The 26,984-nt window shown below is 51.8% G+C and overlaps 2 protein-coding genes across 5 annotated transcripts in view; both read left to right on the top strand.

Annotated features, from left to right (window-relative positions):
- The window catches only part of NOTCH1 (notch receptor 1), a 45,245-nt gene extending 31,982 nt beyond the window's left edge, over positions 1–13,263 (top strand). Inside the window, exons 20-34 of the mRNA XM_080927733.1 lie at positions 83–236; positions 355–539; positions 921–1,053; positions 1,269–1,526; positions 1,607–1,719; positions 2,495–3,066; positions 3,243–3,644; positions 4,572–4,720; positions 5,622–5,838; positions 6,037–6,124; positions 6,215–6,380; positions 7,226–7,521; positions 8,760–8,907; positions 9,004–9,101; positions 10,284–13,263. Coding sequence (XP_080783859.1) covers positions 83–236; positions 355–539; positions 921–1,053; positions 1,269–1,526; positions 1,607–1,719; positions 2,495–3,066; positions 3,243–3,644; positions 4,572–4,720; positions 5,622–5,838; positions 6,037–6,124; positions 6,215–6,380; positions 7,226–7,521; positions 8,760–8,907; positions 9,004–9,101; positions 10,284–11,714 — 4,410 coding nt within the window. The 3' untranslated portion in view covers positions 11,715–13,263. The remainder of the gene's footprint in view (positions 1–82; positions 237–354; positions 540–920; positions 1,054–1,268; positions 1,527–1,606; positions 1,720–2,494; positions 3,067–3,242; positions 3,645–4,571; positions 4,721–5,621; positions 5,839–6,036; positions 6,125–6,214; positions 6,381–7,225; positions 7,522–8,759; positions 8,908–9,003; positions 9,102–10,283) is intronic.
- An 11,722-nt stretch (positions 13,264–24,985) lies between these two features.
- SEC16A (SEC16 homolog A, endoplasmic reticulum export factor) overlaps positions 24,986–26,984 on the top strand; it is a 32,007-nt gene continuing 30,008 nt past the window's right edge. For all 4 annotated transcript variants that reach the window (XM_080927092.1, XM_080927091.1, XM_080927090.1 and 1 more), the window contains exon 1: positions 24,986–25,116. The gene's annotated coding sequence lies outside the window, so the exon portion shown is untranslated. The remainder of the gene's footprint in view (positions 25,117–26,984) is intronic.

Here is a 26,984-nt window from a genome sequence, read left to right as displayed (position 1 = left end):
AGCCAGCCGGGACCAGGGCAGGAGGATGCCCCTGGCAGTCGGAGTTGGTGGGGAAGAGGCTGACCACTGCCTGTCTCCTCAGAACCTTGTGCGCTGGTGCGACTCGGCTCCCTGCAAGAATGGTGGCAAATGCTGGCAGACCAACACACAGTACCACTGTGAGTGCCACAGCGGCTGGACTGGCTTCAACTGCGACGTGCTAAGTGTGTCCTGCGAGGTGGCTGCACAGAAGCGAGGTAACCGGCTGGGCCCATCTGTCAGGAACGCCCTGGTACCTACCAGGTCAGGAGGGAACGGGCAGTAGTCCTAAAAACTGGACCCAGGCCTCAGCTCCTTCCCATCTTGTCCCCACAGGCATTGATGTCACTCTCCTATGCCAGCATGGAGGGCTCTGTGTGGATGAGGAAGACAAACATTACTGTCACTGCCAGGCAGGCTACACAGGCAGCTACTGTGAGGATGAAGTGGACGAGTGCTCACCTAACCCCTGCCAGAACGGAGCCACCTGCACTGACTATCTTGGTGGCTTTTCTTGCAAGGTATGGGTTGTCCTGGGGTGGCGAGGAGGGTACCGGCATGAGTGTCGCTGCAGGAGATATCATGGCCGACTGAGCCGTGTTAGAGCAAGGTGTCACACACCTGCAGGATCCAGTCACATAACATATGTGCTGGAGGAGGAGAAACATGCCATACGGTGGCTTAGGGCATCCCTCTCCTATATGGTTTCATGGTACCTAACACCTGCTCCAAGACCTTACCCCTGGGGACCAGGTGTTGTCCCCTCCCCACCTCGGACACTTTAACTTACTGAGAGTCCCCACCTCAGGGCTGACAGTGTAGCCTGACTGGGTATATGGCCTGAATAGTGGGGACATGACACCACGATCCCAGCTAAGCTGTGGCCTCTGCCATTTCTACAGTGTGTGGCTGGCTACCATGGGTCTAACTGCTCCGAGGAGATCAACGAGTGTCTGTCCCAGCCCTGCCAGAATGGGGGTACCTGCATTGATCTGACCAACACCTACAAGTGCTCCTGCCCCAGGGGCACACAGGGTAAGGATGGGGATCTGGGTGGCATGGGCAGGATCCAGCCAGAGATCAGTCTTGTCTTGTGGGGCCAAGGTGATTCAGAGCTGCCACGGAACAGGAATCTCAGTAGGAAGATGGGCTCCAATTGGTCCCAGTTCCTGACTGGCTGCTGGACTGGGCCACATAGGACAGCGTACAGCCAGTGTCTTCTCGTGATGGTGTCTCTGGTCACTCTGCAGGTGTACACTGTGAGATCAATGTTGATGACTGCCATCCCCCCCTTGACCCTGCCTCCCGAAGCCCCAAATGCTTCAATAATGGCACCTGTGTGGACCAGGTGGGCGGCTATACCTGCACCTGCCCACCAGGCTTCGTCGGGGAGCGGTGTGAAGGTGATGTCAATGAGTGTCTCTCCAACCCCTGTGACCCGCGTGGCACCCAGAACTGCGTGCAGCGCGTTAATGACTTTCACTGCGAGTGCCGGGCTGGCCACACCGGTACGTGCCTTGGGCAGGTGGGTGGAACAGGCGGATGGGCAGGGTCCGCAGGGCTGGCTACTTACTGTCCCTTCCCACAGGACGCCGCTGTGAGTCAGTCATCAATGGCTGCAGGGGCAAACCATGCAAGAATGGAGGTGTCTGTGCTGTGGCCTCTAACACCGCCCGTGGATTCATCTGTAGATGCCCTGCGGTATGTGTCCCTGGTCCTGTGCAGCTGCAAGGGTGCCAGGTCTGAAGGTGCCTGACTCTTATGTTAGGTGGATCTGTCCCGTATCCGCCCTCGCTCTGAGTAGTCAGCCTAAAGACCTCTAGCAGGGACTAGGGTCCAAGTCACACGCTTCCTCGTGGACATGACCCATACATGTCTGTGGTCCCAGTACTCTGGAGCCGAAGGCTGGAAGATTGCCTTGTATCTAGGCTTCAGAACAAGCCCCTGTTTAAAATGTTTAGTTCCTGCTGTACTATGTTGAAAACCTCATACATGCTGGGCAAATGTTTGCCACCGTGTCCTAATCCAACACTGTTAGATAGATGTTCATTTTAGAGCAGTTTTAGGTTTGCATGAGAATTTAGCAGGAGGGCCAGGTTCGCACTCTACCGGCCATTTCTTATGCTTGCTGCCTTGAGTGGAAAGCAGTGAGTCCCACTGAGCTGGCACTAATATGTACTCTTTACCCTGGGTGTTGACACACAGGGATGTGTACACGTACAATGTACCAGTGTCGGCCCTGGGTTTCATGGCTCTAAAAACTGCTAGGGTTCTACCCACTCAGATATCCCTTCAATATGAAGCCCTTGGCAATTCTGACCTTCCTATGGTAAGGACTTTTCAAGGGCCTCATTACTAAGGCAAGGCCAGGGACACCTTTCACAGGTCACAGACTGTGCCCAGACCTAGGCTGGGGTGCATGGTGTCCCTGAATCCGTGCACCCTGATCGAATGCACCGTCCTCTCTCCACCACAGGGCTTCGAGGGCGCCACGTGTGAGAATGATGCCCGCACTTGTGGCGGCTTACGCTGTCTCAACGGTGGCACGTGCATCTCAGGCTCACGCAGTCCCACCTGCCTGTGCCTGGGTGCCTTCACCGGCCCCGAGTGCCAGTTTCCAACCAGCAGCCCCTGTGTGGGTAGCAACCCCTGCTACAATCAGGGCACCTGTGAGCCCACATCCGAGAGCCCTTTCTACCGCTGCCTATGCCCTGCCAAATTCAACGGGCTGCTGTGCCACATCCTGGACTACAGCTTCACAGGTGGTGCTGGCCGCGACATTCCCCCACCACAGATTGAGGAGGCCTGTGAGCTGCCCGAGTGCCAAGAGGATGCAGGCAACAAGGTCTGCAACCTTCAGTGTAATAATCACGCATGTGGCTGGGATGGCGGGGACTGCTCCCTCAACTTCAATGACCCTTGGAAGAACTGCACGCAGTCCCTGCAGTGCTGGAAGTATTTCAGTGACGGCCACTGTGACAGCCAGTGCAACTCGGCCGGCTGCCTCTTTGATGGCTTCGACTGCCAGCTCACCGAGGGGCAGTGCAAGTAAGTAAAGCTGGGTCGCTTCAGAGTCCCGGAGCTCGGGGAGGAGGCTGAGGGAGGACCAACCAGGGGCAGGAAGCCACTGTCCATCCCTGCCCATCTCCCAGCTCCGGCCCAGTCAGGGTGGGTTTGAGGGCCACAGGCTGGGATGGGACTGACTTCGTCCTACACCTTCTCAGCCCCCTGTATGACCAGTACTGCAAGGACCACTTCAGTGACGGCCACTGCGACCAGGGCTGCAACAGCGCGGAGTGTGAGTGGGATGGGCTAGACTGTGCGGAGCACGTGCCAGAGCGGCTGGCGGCCGGCACGCTGGTGCTGGTGGTGCTGCTTCCACCCGAGCAGCTAAGGAACAACTCCTTCCACTTCCTGCGGGAGCTCAGCCACGTGCTGCACACCAACGTGGTCTTCAAGCGTGATGCACAAGGCCAGCAGATGATCTTCCCCTACTATGGCCACGAGGAAGAGCTACGCAAGCACCCGATCAAGCGCTCTGCAGTGGGTTGGACCACCTCTTCACTGCTTCCTGGCACCAACGGTGGGCGCCAGCGCCGGGAGCTGGACCCCATGGACATCCGTGGGTGAGTGAGCCAGTGTGTCCCTGGCTTCTCTCTCAACCCTGGAGCTGTGACCTCAGGGAAGGTTGTATTCATCTTACCTTATGGTCAGAAAGTACCTGGAATAACGAGGGTATCCCTCTACTGGTACCTGGCAGGCTTCAGTGTGTACCAGGTATTGGAGACCAAGATGATTAAAGCCTCTGGGTGTCCCCTGGGGCTAAGTCATCCTAGACCAGTCCTGCACCTCCATCACTACGGAGGAGGAGTGAGGGGCACACAAGGGCACCGTTGCTGAACCTTAAAGGCTAAGGAGCTGAGGGAGGCGGTGAGAAGGCGCAGATAAGAGCATCTCCTGGATGCTGCATAGAGCCGCCTGGGGGTGGGCAGGGAAGCACCAGCCAGGCCAAGTACCCTGCATCTGGAGGTCCCAGGAGCCTGAGCTGTTGGGCATCTGCCTGGTGGCACCTTAGTGGTTCCTAGTCCTGGTTTTCTTGGCATGGGACTGTGGTGAAGGGCAGAGATGGATTGTCACCTGGAGGCTGTGTTAGCATCCTGTGTCTGAGAGGCCGTGACTGAGAGCTGGTGACTCGGCTGGCGTGAGAGAGCTGGATCTCTGGCATGAACCTGGTGTTGCCTCAAGCTCTATACCCCAGGGAGTCACAACTGCATTCCTTGAACTTCTGTGGGGCACCAGGCACTGCTCACAAGAGGGCATTAGATGCCTAAAGACCATCTATTCTCTGAAGTGAAGAAAAGGGTGCCGTGCACCTCAGGGGCAAGGCGGGACAGTAGAATGAGCCCCTGCTGAGTGCTAAAAAATGGGGCTGCAGGGAGACTGTCCCACTGCAGGGCTAATATGCTCTCGGGGTCAGGGCGATCGTCAGAGCTGGTGTGTGGGCAGCACACTGGGCTGTATCTGATCTCACTGTGCTGTGTGTGTGTTCTCAGCTCCATTGTCTACCTGGAAATCGACAACCGGCAATGTGTACAGTCATCCTCCCAGTGCTTCCAGAGTGCTACCGACGTGGCTGCCTTCCTGGGCGCTCTTGCTTCACTTGGCAGCCTCAATATTCCCTACAAGATCGAGGCTGTAAAGAGTGAGTGATCAGGGGCTGGAGGGATGGATGGCTCAGTGGTTAAGAGCACCGGCTGCTTGAGCAGGGGACCTGGCTTTGAGCCCCTGCACCAATGCTGCATCTTAGAACTCTCTGTAACTCCAACGCCTTCAACCTTTGCAGGCGCCAAGCATGCACAGGGTCCTGACATACACATGCTTGCAGACAAAACACCTATACTCGTTCCTTCCTTTTTTAAATGACCTCCCTACCCCTGCCAGCCCTGCTTCCTCAGGGATGGGTCCTTGGGTGAAGGGAGAGTCTGTCTGGGAGGGTCACAAGCAAGGTGTCTCTCGCTCCTTGTGCCAGCTGCTATCCCCAACTCAGGAAGTGCTTTTCTGGAATTTTTTTCCTGTGGCCTTCCCTCCCTGTAGATGATGGGATCCATAAGTGAAAGCTGTTCCCTAAGATGTATACATATTCCAGAAAGTGTTGGAGGAGCCTTTTTTCCTCTCCCCATTCTTTACCTCTGATTTTTCTTTGTTGGATATTATTTCAAAATCATTACTAGTTTTTTTTTTTTTTAAAGAGAGAGAAGAATTGATCGGTGTCATGTGAAGTGTTGAAGTTTGTATCTTGAAAATCCCCCTAAATCCTTTGTCTTAACAGCTCAATGCAGGCGCAGTGATTTGAAGTTCGCTAATCCTCCTTCTCGAAAGGGGAGAAGTGAGCACTGTCTCCAGACAGATCAGCTGGTGCAGAAAGAATTTAGCGATAGTTTGCAATTCTGATTAATCACGTAGAAAATGACCTTATTTTGGGGGGTGGGATGGAGGAGAGTGGGTGAGGAGGCACTGGCCGCGGAGCCAGTCCGCCGCCCCCCGCCAGCCCACAGCATCACCACGCCTGACGTGGGGTGCTTGCCTGCCGCCCCTGCCCGCAGGTGAGACGGTGGAGCCTCCGCTGCCCTCGCAGCTGCACCTCATGTACGTGGTAGCAGCTGCCTTCGTGCTCCTGTTCTTTGTGGGCTGTGGGGTGCTGCTGTCCCGCAAGCGCCGGCGGCAGCATGGTCAGCTCTGGTTCCCCGAGGGTTTCAAAGTGTCAGAGGCCAGCAAGAAGAAGCGGAGGGAGCCCCTTGGCGAGGACTCAGTCGGCCTAAAGTGAGTAGGCACTGCCCACACCGTGTGTGGAGGGGTGGTTGGCAGGGTTGGTGGGGTGCTTAGCTCCTGCAGGCCCGGGGCCTTTCCATCCCTGTCCGTTACCCTAAGCCCATTTGCATGTGGAGGATGCCCCATTTGAGTTGTGGCTTCAGGACATTTCCTGGAGTACCTGCTCAGTCTCCCTACCCCCACACCCAGGCCCCTGAAGAATGCCTCAGATGGTGCCCTGATGGATGACAATCAGAACGAGTGGGGGGACGAAGACCTGGAGACCAAGAAATTCCGGGTGAGTCCATTAGGCTCCCAAGCCTCCCTGGGTGGCACCTCCCACTTTGGCCCCAAGTGATAAGGCTCTGCTTACTCTGTCCAAACTCAGTTTGAGGAGCCAGTGGTTCTTCCTGACCTGGATGATCAGACTGACCACCGGCAGTGGACCCAGCAGCACCTGGATGCGGCTGACCTGCGCATGTCTGCCATGGCCCCAACACCACCTCAGGGCGAGGTAGATGCTGACTGCATGGACGTCAATGTTCGAGGACCAGGTAAAGCCACTGGAGATCCCCTTGCACAGACTTGAGGAGGGCTGGGCCACTGAGTGGCTCTGCTGGGGTGTGCGCCTCCTCTGAGCTGGTCTGGCTCCCCCTGCCTCCAGAGTACACCTTTTCATGAAATGCTGCTTTGCGAAAGTCAAAGTGTTAATTTTTCCCTTTTTTTCTTTTTCTTTTGGTGGCAGGGGCAGGGGGGGACACAGGGTCTTACTTTGTAGACCAGGCTAACACCAAATATGATTTTTTTTTTTGTCTCAGCTTCTTGTATGGCCCCATGCCCAGTTAAAGTGCTGACTTTTAAAATTATATGCATATATAGGTATATATAAAATATATACATATATATTTTATTTAATGTGCATGGTTTTGCCTACATATATGCCTGTGTGTCATGTGCATGCCCAGTGCCTGTGGGAAGCCTGAAGAGGCCATTAGATCCCTTGGAACTGGAGTTACAGACGGTTGTAAGCAGCTATATGGATGCTGGGATTTGAACTCGGGTCTTCTGGAAGAGCAACCAGTGCTCTTAAGCCACTGAGCCATCTCTCCAGCCTTTATTTTATGTTTTAAAGCATTTATTCATCTGAGTACAAGACACACACACACCATAGTGCACACATGGAGCACAGAGGACAACTTACAAGGGTGGGTTCTCTCCTACCATGTTGGTCCCAGGGTGTCTTCCAGGTCGGCAGCACTGCATGCTTGGGGACCTCATCTGTGGTCCCTTAAACTGAAGGCTGTGTGGCAGGACTGCCAGGGCCATGGCTGAATGCCGACCCTCCCTGAAGCTGACATCACCTTTCCCACACCTACCCCTGTTTCTGTCCTCTCTGCAGATGGCTTCACACCCCTAATGATTGCCTCCTGCAGTGGAGGGGGCCTTGAGACAGGCAACAGTGAGGAAGAAGAGGACGCACCCGCTGTCATCTCTGACTTCATCTACCAGGGTGCTAGTTTGCACAACCAGACGGACCGCACGGGGGAGACGGCCCTGCACCTAGCTGCCCGATACTCCCGTTCAGATGCTGCCAAGCGCTTGCTGGAGGCCAGCGCAGATGCCAACATCCAAGACAACATGGGGCGCACCCCATTACATGCAGCAGTCTCTGCAGATGCTCAGGGCGTCTTCCAGGTAGGCAGCACAGCATCCTTGGCTCCAGCAACCTCGCCTGTGATCTGTGACCATTCAGACCAGGGCTCTAATTCCAAGTGTAACTGAGCAGAGATAGCTGGCACCTCCACACTGGAACTGCACTTTGAGGGAAGTCCAGGTTACAATGGGCATCAAGCCCCACCTGTGTTCTCTGAACAGGCTGGCTGAAGGTGGTCTTGAGGAACTACAGGGTGAAGCGAGGCCTACCTACCCTCAGTAAGACCCTCCAGTCTCAAGACTATGGCCTTGACTTGAGGTCTCTATCCCAGGGCTATAAGCTTTACAGCCTGGCCCCACCCCATTCAACTGTGGCTGCAGGCATAGCCCATGGCGGCAGAAAGAGGGCTTTAGAGGCTGCTGCTCCTGGCCTACAAACCTGTCTCCTGGCTTTGCCTAGAAGCCTGGAGCCAGCCAGGGTGGATTTAAGGATTTAGCTGCCTGGGTCTCTAGGGACCATCCCTAGTAGTTGCCAGCCAGTGACCCCTGCTACCTGTCCTCTAGGCGGTCCTGGAGCAGGGTCCAATGGGGAATAGACCAGGCATCAAAAAATGCTTGTTGTTTAATCATTTCTTAACTTGAGCCACACTTTGTCTGTCTGCAGAAGAAACTAAACAAGACAGGGCAATGTACACCTAGTATCCCGGCACTCTAGAATCTGAGAGGATTGCGAGCGTGAGGCTAGCCTGGTCATCATAGAAAGACCCTATTTCAAAATGGCAAAGAGAGGTTGAGATCAGCCACAGGTTAAGTTGAGCTCAGAGCAGGGACTGCCTGGTGTACAGCTCTCCACATGGCCTGCTTTGCTTGCATAGACGGATGTGTATACGTTTTCTAGGAATCCAGGCAGTGCTGCGGATCCACCCCAGTTCTCCCACCTGCGATTCAAGCAGGGAGGCTTAGCAGTTCCAAGTACAGCTGTGGACCATGAGCAGGCTTCCCATCCTGGCTACCCTCCCCTCTGTCCCCCATGCTATGCAGTTTGACTTCTTCTGGAGGTAGTTCTGGCAGCTATGACCAAAAGATGAGGTCGCCTGTGGTCCTAGAGGGTCCCCACTGCCATCCCAGCCCCTCCTGCACATGGAATGTAGCCCCATAGCACCCTGTCTCTCTCAGGGGCTCATCGGAGTCATGGGAACAGCTGAGCCTACTCCAGGCATCAGTTCCTGGAGGTATGTTGTGTTTAGATCGCTCTGCCTGAATCCATCCCTGCCTTCCAGATCCTGCTCAGGAACAGAGCCACGGATCTGGATGCCCGAATGCATGATGGCACGACCCCACTGATCCTGGCTGCACGCCTGGCCGTGGAGGGCATGCTGGAGGATCTCATCAACTCACATGCTGATGTCAATGCTGTGGATGACCTAGGTGGGCCCAAGCTACAGTCCAGCTCCTGAGGACACCAGCCAGTACCTGGTCTGCTCAACCCTAACCTGCCCTCTCCCCTCCTTGCTTCCTTTCCAGGCAAGTCGGCTTTGCACTGGGCAGCTGCTGTGAACAATGTGGATGCTGCCATGGTGCTCCTGAAGAACGGAGCCAACAAAGACATGCAGAACAACAAGGTAAGAAGAGGGGCTGCCTTAACCACAGGGGCATGATGAGAATTCCGGTGCACCCATACGTTGACCGCTCTGAGTGTTAGAGTGTCTGGGGCACAGCTAATTTTTCTGACTCCTCCCAAGTGTGGAGGCTGGAACGACATCTTGCTTGAAGATGAGGCAGCAGCAGCTGTCCTGTGTCACTGTTCCTTGAGCCTTTCCTTCTGTTCCCTTCTGTCCCTAGGGGGTGTGGTGACCCTAGGGGTTCAGGATTGGCCAGGGGCAGGGATGGGGTGGCCCTGTCTCTTAGAGCCTGCAAGGCCCCTATCCTGGCCTACTGCTACCATCCTCCCCCTTACAGGATAAGGAAACTCTGCTGAACTGGGATGCATCTCGCCACCTTGCCTCCCAGTGTCTCTAAGAAGGGCTAGTTGCTTCTTAGTTACCCAGCATGGCAGACTTTGTGCCTCCCTTACCAGCTCCTCTGCAGACCGGGGAATGCAGCAGGAGTCAGGCACCTGAGTTGCTGTTAGACACAGGTTCTCCACAGTCAGGGTGGGCTGGTGGTTGTAAAGAGAATCCAAGCCTCATAGACAGTTCTGTAGGCTCCTAGGCCCTTCCCACTCCTCACAGAGAGGTGTATGGTTCTGTCTACTGGGCAGAGCAGATCTGGAAGGAGCTGAGATGCCTTAACCACTGGTGACCCTTTGGACAGGAAGTCCCTTCCCCACGTCATTCTCCTGCCTTAAAGGGTTCTGAATCTCTCAGGACTGTGGTATTTTGTACCTGCATTTTGGGGAGGAGAGTAAAGGGCACACAGTTCATTAGGCTTTTGGCAATCTAACCCCACACAGAGGAAGCCCTATGGATTCATCCCACACACCTTCTCTGGGTGGGTGATAAATCTAGGTTCTCTTAAAAAAGGGACTCAGGATCAACCAAGTGTGCTTCCTGACACCAGGAAGCCGAGGAAGGATGATCCTGAGTTCCTGGCCACTTTGGGCAACATAGGGAGTCCCTACTCTAAACCCTCTTCTCCCCCAGCCTGGTACTCTAGGATGTTCGGATCTAGATGGGTCTCTGGAGAGGAGAGGAAGAGGAAGCAGCGCTTCCCGAGCCCCTCCTCCCAGGCCAGCTACCATAGATGACTCAGCAAGTTCTACAGCAGGCCCAGTTCCCTCACGTGCCTCCTGTTATGTCCTATAGGAGGAGACTCCTCTGTTCCTGGCCGCCCGTGAGGGCAGCTATGAGACTGCCAAAGTGTTGCTAGACCACTTTGCCAACCGGGACATCACAGATCACATGGACCGATTGCCACGGGACATTGCCCAGGAGCGTATGCACCACGACATTGTGCGGCTTTTGGATGAGTACAACCTGGTGCGCAGCCCACAGCTGCACGGCGCTGCCCTGGGTGGCACACCCACTCTGTCTCCCACACTCTGCTCGCCCAATGGCTACCTGGGCAACCTCAAGTCTGCCACACAGGGCAAGAAGGCCCGCAAGCCCAGCACCAAAGGGCTGGCTTGTGGTAGCAAGGAAGCTAAGGACCTCAAGGCCCGGAGGAAGAAGTCCCAGGATGGCAAGGGCTGCCTGTTGGACAGCTCAAGCATGCTGTCGCCTGTGGATTCCCTTGAGTCACCCCATGGCTACTTGTCAGATGTGGCGTCACCACCCCTCCTTCCCTCCCCGTTCCAGCCTCTCAGCCACCTGCCTGGCATGCCTGACACCCACCTGGGCATCAGCCACTTGAATGTGGCCGCAAAGCCTGAGATGGCAGCACTGGCCGGAGGCAGCCGGTTGGCCTTCGAGCCACCCCCACCACGCCTCTCCCACCTGCCCGTAGCCTCCAGTGCCAGCACAGTCCTGAGTACCAATGGCACAGGGGCTATGAATTTCACCGTGGGTGCACCGGCAAGCTTGAATGGCCAGTGTGAGTGGCTTCCCCGGCTCCAGAATGGCATGGTGCCCAGTCAGTACAACCCACTACGACCGGGTGTGACACCGGGCACACTGAGCACACAGGGAGCTGGCATCCAGCATGGCATGATGGGCCCATTACACAGCAGCCTCTCCACCAATACCTTGTCCCCGATTATCTACCAGGGCCTGCCCAACACTCGGCTGGCTACACAGCCCCACCTGGTGCAGACCCAGCAGGTACAGCCACAGAACTTACAAATCCAGCCTCAGAACCTGCAGCCACCATCACAGCCACACCTCGGTGTGAGCTCAGCAGCCAATGGGCACCTGGGCCGGAGCTTCCTGAGTGGGGAGCCCAGCCAGGCCGACGTACAGCCGCTGGGCCCCAGCAGTCTGCCTGTGCACACCATTCTGCCCCAGGAAAGCCAGGCCCTGCCCACTTCACTGCCATCCTCCATGGTCCCGCCCATAACCACTACCCAGTTCCTGACCCCTCCTTCCCAACACAGCTACTCATCTTCGCCTGTGGACAACACCCCCAGCCACCAGCTGCAGGTGCCAGAGCACCCCTTCCTCACCCCATCTCCTGAGTCCCCTGACCAGTGGTCCAGCTCCTCCCCGCATTCCAACATCTCTGATTGGTCCGAGGGCATCTCCAGCCCGCCCACCAGCATGCCGTCCCAGATCACCCACATTCCAGAGGCATTTAAGTAAACAGAGATGTGGGATGCAGGACCCCAGCTTCCGTTCCCAAGCCCTGTTGGGAGTCCTTTCCAGTGCTCCAGGATGCTGGGGCGACCAAAGGAGCCTTTTAAAAAAATGTTTTTATACAAAATAAGAGGACAAGAATTTCCATTTTTTTTTAGTATTTATTTATGTACTTTTATTTTCCACAGAAACACTGCCTTTTTATTTATATGTATTGTTTTCTATGGCACTAGGGAAAAACATATCTGTTCCAAGAAAATAAACTAGTTCTCAGAGCCTTGATTTTCCTGGTCAGGGTGAACTTCCCTGTGTGTTTGTAAAATATGAATGAGGATTCATGATTTGTAAATGCTGTTTATTTATTGATAGCTTCTTTCCAAAATTGAGAAGAAAGAAAGAAAAAAAAAAAAAAACGTGACAGGAGAAGGAGGCTGGAAACTGCCGAGACCGGAGCCCCCTCCCCAGATGCCTGCTACCCACTCACTGCCCCTCCTCCCAGTCACAGGCACCTGGGGTTTGCAGATGTGTTAGAAACAGGCCAGGACCTTAAACCTTGGGTGCATGGATTAGTTTTGTATCTAAAACAGGAAACAAGTAAAATGATATGTTTGTACATTTTCTGTAACCACCAGTGTGGGCTTAGAGAAGTGTCCTCGGCATGTGCAGAGTGTACCCCCCAGTACCAGTCATGAGTCTGCAGGCTTCTGTTCTGTAGTCGTGTTTATGGGCCTTGGGAGTACCCCTGCCCTGCCCTGCCCTGCCCTGCCCTGCCCCAATGTCCCCTTCCTGACATCTTGAGCCAGTAAGCCATGCAGGGTGTGGTGCCTCCTGGAGAAAGACGCTGCCTGAATTGCTCTGGGCATCACTCCTTCCACGGCATCATCCAAATCAACTGAGGATGGACTGAGCTGCCTGGGCCTGGGCTCCTAACGCCTGACTGCCAGAGGGCTCCAGAGGGCTCCAGCGTGCACTGTGGACTCACCAGAGCAGCCTGCACTGAGACCTCAAGAAAACATAAGCTGTGTGGCCCCTGATCCCCCAACTGGCCTGGGTGGGGATGAGCCTTGAGTGTGCTGGAATGTGGGTGGAGCCTGGTTCAGGGCCACCCTTCCTGGTCAGGGCAGTGTGCACAGCAGATTCTCGCAGTAAAGTATACGCCTGTGGCAGAGTAAGTATCTGTAAATACATGTTTAGAGATGGATTTTGTTTAAAAAATCTAAAGGAACAAGTCTGTCCTGTGTCAAGCTGATGAGGAACGTCAGACCATGGCTCAGCTCAGCGTGACCTGCAGCCGCTGAACCAGTAGCTCCTAAGAGCACAACCCAGGATGGCCCATCTGCTGCCCACCAAGCCCTTTTCTAGTCAGTGTGTGCTGGGGGCTCTCAGGGGCAGCTGCCCACCTCCTCAGGGCAGTTCCAATGTCTGTGCCATACCTAATAGATATGACCAGACACATCCTAAAATGTTGATTCTTACCATGTTTTATAAAATAAAGTGTAGTTTACAGGAAAAAAAAAACTAAAAAAAATTATCTACATGCAAAACTGTAGGTAATGAAAATGATGTATTTTTTCATCTTTTTTTGTTAACTAATTTGCAATAAAAATGATGCTGATGGTCATCCACATTTTGCTAAACTTGGAGTGTGTTTTGGTTCATTTTTCGGGGAATGTGGCAGAGCAAGGAAATAACCAAATCCAAACCCTCTGTTAGGCAGTGATACAGAGAAGTTGCTCATGGGGACACACCATTCTCAGAAGCCGCACAGCACAGGGCATCAATGTCTTCTCAGGGGGATGTGCGCTTGATGTCAGCTCCATCCCCGTGAGTAGCAGAGTCAAGGTCCCTTACAGTGTCACAGATGACTATACTTGTAAAAGGTCACCCCAGGTGTGCTTGTTCACTGCTTATATTCCCCACCTCCCCAAAAAGAGTTGGTAAGTCACGGGAACCCAAAGGACCCTGATGACCCAGGCACTCCATGATGCCTGTTATATGCAATCCTGCACTAATTGTGCGTGACCTCAGGGAGGGACTAGAGCATAGACAGAGTCTGGGAAGACCAGTGGAAGGACTCTCCATCTATGGGCTGGATAAATGTATTAATATTTAGTTAATAAATCCCAGCAGCAGGTGACTACTCGACTCAGTGGTTTATGTCCCAAATGGAAGACACACACACATTCTTTATATTTTAGTATGTCTTATTCAGCACAATAGCTGGGCAGATGCCTAACCTCCATGTTGCTGAAAACTACCTCCCGACAATAATTTCAAGTTATTACTAATGCTCTGTTCCATCTTGGCTGATCTAGGCCCAGTTGAGCAGCCTTCTAGGCCACACTCTCCCACAGCTCCTTCACATGGTGGTTATGCCTCTGCCCTGGTGCCTCTCCTCTCCCCCACACTCTCCCGGCATGGCGGATCTCCCACTTACCCCTTCTTCCCCAACTCCCGCAACTTCCCCAACTTCCGCAAGCCCAGGAATCCTAAAATCCCACCTTTGTCTGTTCTCCCCAGCTATTAGCTATTGGCATCTTTATTTACCAGTCAGAACCCACTGAGGACAGGTTCCCAAAAGCTTCTGGTAGACTTTCTAATGCAAACAGTTTTGGGGGGAACATAATTAACATTTGTAACACAAACAGCTACATTTTTTGACTCAGTAAGTAACCCTTCCCCTGTATTCTGTTTGTCAGCCCAGCAAACCCATTGGTTCCCCAGGCCACTTTGGTAGAACTGTGCCTAGGACCTTAGGAGGAGGGGTGAGTGCCCAGCAGCAGGCAGAATGGAAGGTGGGGAGGCAGCCTTGGGGCAACCACCTTTGCCCAAAGGAATGACAAAGGAAACTGGAGAAATAACAGAGAAAGGAACCATATGACAGAGCAGGTAAATCCAGAAAGTTCTATGGTTTAAGATTAGGTGTTACAAAGGCATCTTAGCCCTAAGAAGAAATCATCATAGAAGGTGTGAATCTCCCTCTGCCTGTCTGGGCCTCTCCACTTGACCCACATCTGGGGCACAGAAGGAGTCTCTAACCAAAGTCTCTCTGAGCCTGGCATCTGAGAACAAGTGTGAATCCATCTAGTTCAGATGTCCTGTCCCAGCCCAGTGTTGCACTCTGTGATAGAGGGAGGCAAGGGGTGCTCACACACAGAACTGTGATAACTTTCTCATTCTTGCCCTCAAGGGGAAGGTCTGAGCCCAAATTCTGCCCAGGGAACTAGCACCTCTAAAATTCCATCCGGAATGGAAATGGCAGCCCAGAAAGGGCTTAGCAGGCCGATATGCCTGGGTGTTCTCTAGAGCATCACCCACAATGGCTTGTGCAGCCCAGTGTCTGCAACCACGAAAGCTGGACCATTGGGAACACATTTGGACTGGGTTTGGGGTGACACTGTGTGTGTCTAAGGCAGGAGGCTGCATGCCATTGTAAAGGCCCCAGAGCTGTCAATGCCAGAATTCCACAATCTATGTGTCTACTAAAACTAGCAATGAAATCCAAGCAAAATGTGAACTTTCTGAAATTTGTCTCCAAGGACACAACAAGTTCTCTTTTATTTTGTGACATGATCCTGCTGGGTATCTCAGGTTAGCGTCACACTCACCCTCCTTCTGCCTTAGTGTCCCAAGTGCTGGGATTCCAGGTGGTATACCACCACACCCAATTAAACCTAGTACTTCTGAGGAGCATTTATCTGCCCCCAAGTCACTGGAAATTAATTTAAAAAATGTAAAACAATATTTTTAATGAGCCTAGTAGTAGAGGGTTTGCTTAGTGTGCACAAGGCTCTGGATTCCATCTCCAGGACCCTTAGTTAGGGTTCTACTGATGCGAACAGACACAGTGACCAAGGCAACTCTTATAGACATTTCATTGGGGCTGGCTTACAGGTTCAGAGGTTCAGTCCATTATCATCAAGGCAAGAACATGGCAGCATCCAGGCAGACATGGTGCAGGAGGAGTTGAGAGTTCAACATCTTCATCTGAAGGCTGCTAGTGGAAGTCTGACTTCTAGACAGCTAGAATGAGGGTCTTAAACCCATGGCCACGGTAATACACTTATTCCAATAAGGCCATACCTCCCAATAGTGCCACTCCCTGGGCCAAGCACATACAAACCATCACAAGGACCAAGTAAAGTAATCAATAAATTGGCTTGGGAAATAACCTTCAATAAATTCCTTGCTCTATAACGCTGAGCACCTCGTTTTGAGCCATGTAAAAAGTTGGGTGTGATCATATGCTAAATCCCAGCATCAGTGGGGTGGGGAGGTGGAGACAGTGGATCCCTACTCAGCCTTGTCTAATCAGTGATCCTTTCTCACAACCTAGAAAGAGTGAGGACTAGGGAGATGGCTCGGTAACATTCCTACTGCACAATTACAAAGACCTGAGTTTGGAATCTCCAGCATCCACATAAAAGCCTTGGCATGACCACACATCTGTAACCCGTGCTGGGGTGGAGAGGGAGAAAAGATCCTAAAGCGACACTGGCCTAGCCAATGATCAGTCAAGGGTCCAGTGAGAGAGACTCTGGCTCAAAAAACAGGGTGGAGTCAGGCAGTGTGGCATATGTTTAATCCCAGCATTCAGGAGGCAGAGGCCCAGGGCTAATAGTCTCTGTCTCAAAAACAAACTAAAAACCCAAGATAGAAAATAAAGACAATACCTTCTGGCTTCCACATGCACATATATACACATGCACACATATACACATGCACATGTATGCACATGCACACATATATACATGCACACATATACACATGCACACATATACACATGCACATACATACACATGCACACATATACACATGAACACATATACACATGCATATGTATGCACATGCACATGTATGCACATGCACACATATATACACACATGTACATACATATACATGCACATATATACACATGCACATATATACACATGCACACATATACACATACACGCATATACACATGCATACATATACACATGCACATGTATACACATGCATATGTATGCACATGCACACATATACACATGCACATGTGTGCAAATGCACACATATATACATATACATGCACATACACACATACACATACACACATACACATGCACATATATACACATGCACACGTATACATATGCACACATATATACATACACATGCACATACACACATGCACATACACACACACATGCACACATATACACATGCACACACACACTCACAGAAGATGGCCCTTTACAGACATGGGAGGCAACTGAGAGGCCTTGGAGCAACCTACCCTGTGGTACCTGGTTGCAGACATCAGCCTCCAGGACAAAGAAATTCCTGTGAAGGCCAACTGATACAGGGCTGTTTACACAGCACAACCTAGATACACTGATCCAGTCCCAGGCTAAGGTCACCTCTTGGATGCCAAAATCTCTCAGGCCAATTGGGTCCCCTAGGTACTGCCTTTTTCCCATTATAAAATGCCGCCTATGCTGCCTAGTTGCACATCAATTTGACACACAAACTAGAGTTACCTGAAAGAAGGGAACCACAGTTGAGAAAATGCTTCTGTAAGATCCGGCTGTAAGACATTTTCTTAATTAGTGATCGATGGGGGAAGGCCATATTGTAGGTGGTGCCATCCCTGGGCTTATGGTCCTGGGGTCTAGAAGAAAGTAGGCTGAACAGACATGGGGAACAAGCCAATAAGCAGCATCCCTCCGTGGCCTCTGTGTGCCTCAGCTCCTGCCTCTAGGATCTTGCCCTGTTTGAGTTCCTGTTCTGACTTCCTTGGGTGATAAACAGTGTTGTCAAAGTGTAAGCCTAATTACTCCTTTCTCCTCTGACTTGTTTTTTGGTCATGGTGTTTCATCACAGCAATAAAACCTTTTACTAAGACACCACCCCTCCTCCCACCTAGGGATCTGCCAACTTGTATTGTTTTTGTTTGTTTTCAATTTAGAAGAATAGTTATTATGTATATATTACTAAAGGGCAGTGAGTTGGGCAATAAGGAAGGTCCTCTGGCTGGATGGACCTTTTGATCCTTCTGCCTCAGTCTCCTGAGCTCTGGGGTTGCAGGGATGCTCCACCAGGCTTGACTTTAAGTCCTACTTTTCAACTTTCAAAGTATGTAAGTAGTGCCAGGCAAGGACAGTAAATCTGACACTCAAGAGGCTGAGGCAGGAGGACTGCCACAAGCTCAAGGCCAGCCTGAGTTACATAGCTAGACTCTGTTTCAAAACTAACAACCAGATATAAAGAACCCAAGAACAGCCTGTGAGTTGTACAGTGGTGTTGAATGCCCTTAATCCCAGCACTCGGGAGGCAGAGGGAGGCAAATCTCTGAGTTCCTGGCTAGACTATTCTACAGAGTGAGTTTCAGGACACACAGGGCTACAGGGAAAACCTGTCTCAAAAAACTAAACCCAAACCAAATAACAACAAAGCCAAGAACCCGTCCTCATCCTGTCTCTAGTGTCTTTGGCTCCATCACCTGTATACTTCTTCGGCATGTGGGGGGTCCCGTCCTTCTGAGAGAGAAGGGCTTCTTTAGCCTCTTGGGGTCACTCAGAGAAGCCCACACCAACAGAAATATGACTGAAGCCACATAGGTCATTCAAAATACTCCACAAACCTTCAAACAAGTACAAAGGAACAGGGTAATTTACTTCAGTACTGTATCTTGGCTCATCCAGTAAAGCCACAGTTACCACTTAATCAGCAGGCAACATTTGTGAAGTACAGAAAAAGACTCTTTGTATTTACTTATCTGCATATGTGTACGTGTTCTAGCACAAGCCACACATGTGAGAGCCAGTTCTCTCCCTCTGCCATGTGGGCTCTAGAGACTGAACTCGGGTTGTCCTGGGCAAAGGGCACCCTTACCCACTGAGCCATCTCACCCACATTATGATTATCTGCACTGTGGATGAAACCCAGGCTTGGAGTGGCCATGCTGAAGGTGCTCAGAGGCCACATATGGCTCAAAATGTCATCCTAGACAGGAAGGTCTAGACTTCAGAACCTTTGCCACCAGCACAGACAACCCACAGAGCCAGATGTAGTGTTGGGAATACTTGGGGAGTAAAGGCAGGAGGTTCAGGAGTTCAAGGCCAGACCCTGTCTATAGATAAGCGAATAAATCAGCAAAGAAGGTGAGGGCAGAGAATGCCAGGCTGGTGTTTTGTTTCTCGTCAGAGGAGGTACCAAATGTGGCTTTGCATTGTTGTGCCCAGTACAAAGAGGGACCCTAACCCAGCCTGAGCTGAGCAGGAGGGCTATGCCTGAAACCAAAAGCAATGGAGTGCTGCTATCCCCTCGAGGCTCTGGGAACCAGCCATGAGTCTTGACATCAGGAAAGCTCTGTGCGTAGATGATTTTTTTACTGTGTGATTCCAGACCCCCCTGTGGAGTTACGGTGACCCAGGCCAATCCTCAGCTGCACACGAGGGCCTCTGGTCGAGGGGACAGAGGTCCTGGCAAATGTCCCAGCAGAGGTCCTTGGCATCACACAATGTACAGTGTCCCCAAAAAAGGCCAGTGGCCTTGAGAAATGTGATTAGGAGTTAGGGGAACGGGGCTCTTTTACTACAGTATCCTCAAGCCTGAATGAGCTGTGTGTACTGTGGAGCTTCTCCAGAGGATCCTTTGTTTGTTACTCTCTACATCTGCACTTTAAAAATGGTGTGGTTACACCCTAACCCTGACCACCCTCTTTGTCAGTGTTCTCATGGACTATCTGGCAACAGTGGGATAGAAGGTCCCTAGAATGTCCTCCTGTGTGAGGGGTGACCTTCAGGTCTGTGGGTACTTTGTCCATCTGCATAGAACTCACTCTGGAGCACGGCAAGGACCCAGAGACAGCATGGCTGTTGTTATCACAATGGATTTTAAGAGCATTTCTTAGCAGTCAAGTTCAGCGTAGTCCCTGGTCACCACTGAAGAGATGGTGTCTTAGGGTTTTACTGCTGTGAACAGACCACATGACCAAGACAACTCTTACAAGAACAACATTTAATTGGGGCTGGCTTACAGGTTCAGAGGTTCAGTCCATTATTATCAAGGTGGGAACATGGCAGCGTCCAGGCAGGCATGGTGCAGGAGGAGCTGAGAGTTCTACATCTTCACCTGAAGGCTGCTAGCAGAATACTGGCTTCTAGGCATCCAGGACAAGGCATATTAAAGCCCACGCCCACAGTGACACACCTATTCCAACAAGGCCACACCTCCTAATAGTGCCACTCCCTGGGCTGAGCATAAATAAACCATCACAGACAGCAACACCAGGTTTCCAGTAGCCAAGAACGTGTGCTGCTGGGTTCTCTGTTCACATACCACCTTGGGTGTTCCACAAAGTGCAGGGTTCAGTGCTTTCGCACAACTCTGACCTCATGGCGTATTTTTAGACTCCATGGCTTGTGAGATCCATTTTCTACAACACCATGCTAATTCTATGATTCCATGTATAACACTGCACTCTTTCTCATGCGAGTCTCCTGCATGGGGTGAGCACGCTTTCTACTGGAGCTGCGGACATGCTGGTGCTCAGAAACAAGTCTGACCTAAGTTACTTATTTACTCCATCAGACCAGTCTTTTTAATCAGGAACGGGGAAGGGGAGAGAAAAGGCCTGACCTCAGCAGGCCGGGTGGAAGGGCTGACACAGAACAAGGTACTTTTCTCTATTTTAATGGCAGTGCCACTGGCTCCCACAAGGTTGAGGACTGAGTCTTTGACCTCAGAGCTTGGAGATCCATTGTCTTCTCTGACTTCAATGTGCTCAACTCAGGGAGCATTTATGTAGCGCCTGATATCTTCAGCAAGCCCACTGTCTCCAGGGAGTCCAGGAGTAAAGACTTCCCTCAGCACCTAACTAGAGACAGGATCTGGAAGGAGCCCGCAATGGCTGGGTGGTTTTGTAGGTGGCTCTCTGCCTCCCTCTGCTGGCAGCACTTCACTAGTGTGACTCTGGCCAGCAAGAGGTCATCCAGATGGAATTTATGCCCACCCCAAGATACTATTTGTGTTGCATACAAGCAAACTGAATGAAAGCGCTCACTCAAGTTTATTCACGAGGTCCAAAGCTATGTGACTCCCAGATCTAGGAGAGAGGCCGTCTCCCCTAGAAAGAACTTAAGGGATTCATCTAGCTATGTTGCCCACAATCACATCACAAGCAGAAATGGGTGCTCATGGAGAAAGAGGGGTTTAGCAGGCACTTTTCCAGGATCTCTGGACATAGACAGTTTGGCACACAGCACCCTTTGCACAATGGGGTTCCTCCTGGATCTCTCAGGGCCCTTGTTCTTTCCTGCCAGAACTCCTAGGGACATTCATAGAATGTGAATTTCCACCCATCTTTCAGACCCATGCCTTGCTGCTATGCTGGTGCTGTCAGAAGCAGCTGCAGCCAGAAAGCTCAATCTCTGCCCAAGGGCTTCACCGAGGTGGGCTCTACATTTGCTCCAGAAATACCACTTGCCTGGGATGTCCAAGACTAACTCCAGCAGGCCAAACTGAGCTGAAAAGCCCCTAGGACCTCCCTTACTTCCCAATATCCTAGAACAAATATCCCTTAGCAGGCCTGCAGACCCACGACTAAGGATCCTTCCCTTTTGATACAGAAGCTCCGCCCAGACTGTCCAAAGAGCTCCCGCCCCTGCTTTGACGGGTGTCTCACAAGAGCTCCACATCTGGGGCTTTCTAGTGTTACACACTCCCTCCAGGACAGAGGGGTGGCCTAATTCCCAATTGGGCTTCTGTCCCAGTTCCAGCCATCCATGCCTGGAGTACAGCAGGGGCTCCGCACCATTGTTGTCTATGTGCTGAGAAGGAGGTTGCTGCTCCTCCTAGGGCTCCAGCACAGCGGAGAGACCTTCCTGCTCTGCCTGTGCCCCTGGGTTAGTGTAATGTCAACATCTGCCTTGTGTTTTCTGCTTCATCCCTACGACCTGCTTATCACCTTATAGGGTGGCTCTGTTGTCTAAAAATGTCCCTAGACACACAATAAGCCAAGATGAGTGCAGGACTCTGGAGACAGGAAAGTCAAGCTCTGGGCCAGGTAGTAATGCAGCTAACACATGTACCATAGCTGGAAGGGGCCGGGGAGTGGCCTACTGTGGATTCTGAGCCCTTGTTCTCCACGATGTTCCAGAAAGGCCATAGGTAAAGTCTAGGACATGTGGTTACCATCTCTTTTCATAGGTGAGAAAATGCAGGCGTCTAATACCCTTGAATCTCTGGCTTCTAGAATCTTACAGTACAGTTGGATTAAACAACAACCCAACAAACTGCTCAAACCATTTATCTATGTTCTAGCAGCCAGGTGGTCAGCCGTCATCCATACCCACAGTGAGCACGCAGGGGGCCTAAGCCACTACAGGAGGAAAGCAGGGCAGCTGAGGTGCAGCTGCCTGGGATGGGGCCTCACCTGCAAACTACCCTTGTCTACCATTGCTCTCAGGGGTTTGGTCTTAAGCTTCAAGAAAGGATCTCCACTCACCTTGGCCACAGGGGAGCCAGCCCGGGTGGCACACTGGTCTATACTATAGGGCCTGGAAACAGGTGACATGCTACTCTAAATCCCAGCTGTCTCTGCTTCCTGATCCTCCTCAGCCCATCACCTCCTTATCCTTTAGGAAGCCCCCTCCCCCAGCAGCTCTTTGTACCCCTGTGGCCCTAACATGCTTTTTGCCTGGGAATACTCAGGGAGCCCTGGGTCCTGGAAGCTGGCCCTTTCTTCTCTTCAGGTTCTGTGTCCATGCTGAAGGTCTGTCAGGGGCTAAGCACAGGGCCACAAACAGACCAGGCACAGACCATCAAGAACCCCTGATGCTTGAACTACACCTAGTAGGTGTGAGGGACAGAGAGGGTTGTGGCCAAGAGATACCCTCTCTTCATCAACACTGCTACCTTTAGCACTCCTCAGAGGCCTGCCCCTGGTGTCTCAGTGTCAGAAAGGAGACAGCATTATGTGGCCTCCTGACTCAAGGGGCTATAAGCCCTGGAGTAGAGATGTAAGGTCCACAGCATTTAGGCTGGCACTGTCCAGGAGGCACATACTGCCAGCTCCACATGGAATCTTATACTTCCTAGCTATATTAAAGAGAAAGCATATCACTTTCAATAAGAAGTTTTATTCAACCCAACATACTCAGAATACTCAACATTCAATCAGCACTCACCAATGAGTCACTGGGAATTCTTACCTCTCCAGTGTATTTTATGTTCACACTCCAGCTCGGCGTGAACCAGCTATATGTAACTGCCCCAGGGCCACCACGCCAGACAGTGCAGCTACTGGGAGAGGCTGACTGGGTAGAGCCACAAAGAATACAAGGTTACCAGTGCTGGTCACAGTGTCAGAAAAGGCAGGGAGTTCTTTCATAGCCCACATGCATGGAAGTCCTGTGTGCTCTGTAATGCAGCTTAAGCTACAACAGCTTTGTACCAGATGCTGACTACACAGAACTCCAGGGAGCTGGAGATGCTGTGCCCAACTTCCAAACAAATGAAGAGTCCCCAAACAAAGAGGAGAGGGCATAACCAGGAGTATCCATAGTAATGGTGGAGACACCCCTAAACAAAGGAGTCACCATGTGCCCTGCCTGCCTCTGGCAGCCCCAGTTTGTGCCCGTTGTCTTTGCATATGCACTAATGTACCCCATTCCAGTCTTCGAACTGCCCCCTGGCTCTCCCGATATCCAGAAAGGTTCCAGTTAACAGAGCAGGTCATGTGGGTACAGACTTGGCCTAAAACTGGAGTCTCTGTCACTCAGAGGCTAGGTTAGCTTGGCTGTATGATGCCAGCCAATCTACAGGCAATGGTCCTGTCCCTTCCTTAGGAAGGAGTCAAAGATAGAAGCCAGCACAGCTGCCCCTCTAAGGCCTGAGAGTGGAGACCTTGCCTTATTTATTTACTTATTTATTTATTTATTTATTTATTTATTTATTTATTTAGTATTAGACAAAGCCTTTCTATTATGTAGCTCTAGCCATTCTAGGATTGGGGCTGCTGCTTTAGGGACTATATGTGTTTTCCTGTGTAGAAAGAGTTTGGAAACATGGCTCTCTAAAGACAAATGTTAGCATTACAGAGTGATCCACAGTGCCACGTCAGACTGGATGAAGCCGGCCCTCAGCTCTCCAGGCTCTGCTTGCGTGGCTGAGCGCTGGCCAGTTCCACCTCACTCCTTCCTTCCCTGCCTCTGGGCTCGCCACTGACCAGACGGTTTCGCAGGAGCACTACCTTCATGAACTCTGGAGTACAAGTGAGGGAGCCAGGCCTGGTCACTTCCCTGATGACAGCACCCACCTTTTCTGGAGAGCCTCGGCTCCGACCGACGGAAGCCTGACCTGCTGACATCCCTGGTCTAAGAAGTCCAGCGCTCCGCCGTGAGCCGCGCCCTGCCCGGAGGAGTCGTAAGGGAGATTAAAGGACTGGGACTCCTCTCCTCTAGCAAAAAAAAAAAAAAAAAAAAAGAGGGTGGGAGGCTCTCCCGCTAGCACCAGGAAAGACATCTGCTTTAGCCTCGCGAACTGCACCCAGCAGGTTGCAGCAGAAAGCCGTAACCAAGCAACGGATGCAGCTCCGCGCACGCGCGTGTCCAGCCCGCAGAGGACGACCGCCTAGCTATTCGAGCAGGGTGGCGCACGCGTAGTAGCCGAGCCGGCATCCAGGAGAATCCAACGGAAAAATGGGAAGGGGGCAGGCGGCAGGGCTGGCTGGGGCTCTGGACTCAGCGGAACTGCTGGCTTCGGTTTTTCAAGACTGTTTCTTCCTGGGGATCTAGACTGAAGAATCCTGTCGGGTCAAATCCTAGAGCAGGAGGACTGCAAGACAGAACCGGCGTAACCAGGGCGACGTAAGGAGGCGGGGCCCGCGCTCCCGGCTCAGCAAGCGGGTGGGGGCGGGCCCACGGGGTGGAGCTGTAAATGATTGACGTAAGAGGGGCGGGGCCTAAGGGTAAGACGAAGAGACGAGGCGACGAAAGACTGAAGAAGAACGAAGGGCGGAGTCAAAAGGGGCGCAACGAAAGGTTCTTAAAGGGAATGGGCGGGGGAGATCCTGGGGGCGGGACAAAAGGATGAAACCGTGAAAAACTAGACGGGCGGAGCTAAAGGGGGCGTGACATGATTGATGCGCTGAAGACTTGTAGGGAGCGCAGCCAAGAGGGCCGGGCACTGGGGGCGGGGCAATGGGTGAGGCGGCAAAGGACTGGACGAAGTTAGAGGAGGGGCGATTAGGGGGCGGGGCGCGCGCTGACGTCTCCGTCGGACACGTCGGCGGCGGCACCTGGAGCCGGATGTGCCAAGATGGCTGCGGCTGCTGCTGGGTACGCGCTAGTTCCCCCTACTGCTGCCGCCGTCGCCGGCTAGGTTTCAGTTCGCGGCGCCCGAGAAGCCGACCGCAGCTGAGCGGGTGAGGGCTGAGTGTATGGAGCACGGTGGACGCCCGAGGACGGGCGAGGCTGTGGAGGTCAGGCAGGCTCAGAGAGCATCGGGCCTAGCCCGGAGTGGCGAGCGCATTTAAAGAGACACCGTCAGGCCTCGGGAGTAAGACAGTACCGGGCCGCCTGGTGCTGAGACACCGGACAGGTTACAGGCCGAGTCGCCTTGGTGGGTTGTCTGAGGGGCTCGTGATTCCCAGGAGGCAGATACCTGGTTTGGGCTGCGGGAACTGGTCGGGCACTGGGAAAGGTGTATTAGCATGGCAAGACTGTGACGCCTCAGAGGAAACCTGCAACTTATTTTAAACGAAGGAAGGTGCAGGAAATTGCCAAGTTTGACTTTTGCTGGGTTCTGAAGATATTTGATTCTCGTTGGCTCGAAGACTTCCTCAGCAGAGCTGGTGATCATGGGACACGTTTTCATTTGAGACGGGGAGTAGCTGCATTTATTTGTAATCTCTTGGCCGGCGGAGGAGGATGTTGCAAGGGAGGTCGTGGTTTGTTTTGTACCAAGGTGTAGAAAAATGTCGGCATGGCGGTGGAGCGTCCTGTAGAAGACTCTGGCCGTTTTTCACAGGTTTTTAAGTGACATGTAGAATGGTCGTTCATTGAAGGAGAGATTTCCTTTCAAATGTGTTGACTAGAGGCGTTTTCCATCCTAAATTTGGCAGCAAGAAACAGCAGACTGACAAATTACTGTTTCTGAGGGTCCTTTTCCAAGTTGCCCCACAATACAGCTTCCTTACACTTTTTGTCCACCTACTCTTGCTAGGGTTTCAGCTCTCATGTCTTGAAGATGAGCTAAGAGACAAAGTAGAGATTGTTTCTTCTTGTGGTTCATTATTCCTGAATGAATCTCCAAGTTGACCTTGGACTTTTCTGTGCAGATTTTGGTGTCTCCTCTTGCTTTGATAAGCAATTCTGAATGTCCTCGTTCCCTGTGTGTCTTCCTCACACGGTGTCTAGCTCTTTCTCTTCTGAGAATGCTTTCTTCAGCATTTAAAGAGTTCTGGTTCAGATTTTGACTTAGAAGAGAGGTGTTTATCTTGTCTATCAGATAAGAGTATCACAGGCAGTCACAATGGGGGAGATGGTTGGCCGAGCAGAGCCAACTTTAAAATGTTTTTGGATGCCCCTGTGTTTCACAGTTTACAGCTGTTAAGTCTGGCAGTGAAAGGATCAGGAGATGTTTTAAATACCTCAGTCACACAGAGTCATACTTAAAATGTCTTGTCTAAGTATGTATATAGATATGAGGCAGTTGAACTACGGAGCTGGGTTCATGAATAATACATGAGCTCAGTAGGTCTGGATGAAACAGGTGCTTTTTTGAAAAGTGGATAACTGGCTGAACAGAATAGGTGTCTGTAGTCCTGAGATAAGTGACAGCTCATCACCTTTCTCTTGGTACGTAAAGAAAATTAAAAGAATAATGTTCAAGTTGCAAGATAGTTTCACCTGAAACAAGCATCTGTAGGTGGTAGTGTTAGCTCATAAAACAGCTCTTAGTCCATTAGAGTTGAGGAAATAATTTTAAATTTCTACAAACAAAATAGTTAAGCATAAATTTAGGCAATTGAGATTCTGGGAGGCAGCATTAGGGATTGGGCCCCTGAAAAAAGAATGTGTGGCTAAAGTCTTAGTGGTGAAATCAGGAGACACTTAAGCATGGAAAGGCTGTATTATCTCATTCTGTGAATGTAGAAACTGGCTGCCCTTAGCTGCTCAATAAATACCCACCCTATTGACACTCAGCCCTGTGTCATGTATTATATTTTAGTTTAGTTTTTGGTTGTTTGTTTTTTTTTAATTGTTGGGTGTGCTTGAGATTGTTGAGCTG

The sequence above is a fragment of the Micromys minutus genome (assembly GCF_963924665.1).
Source record: "Micromys minutus genome assembly, chromosome: 13".
NCBI lineage: Eukaryota > Metazoa > Chordata > Mammalia > Rodentia > Muridae > Micromys > Micromys minutus.
This window is presented reverse-complemented; position numbering and strand designations above follow the sequence as displayed.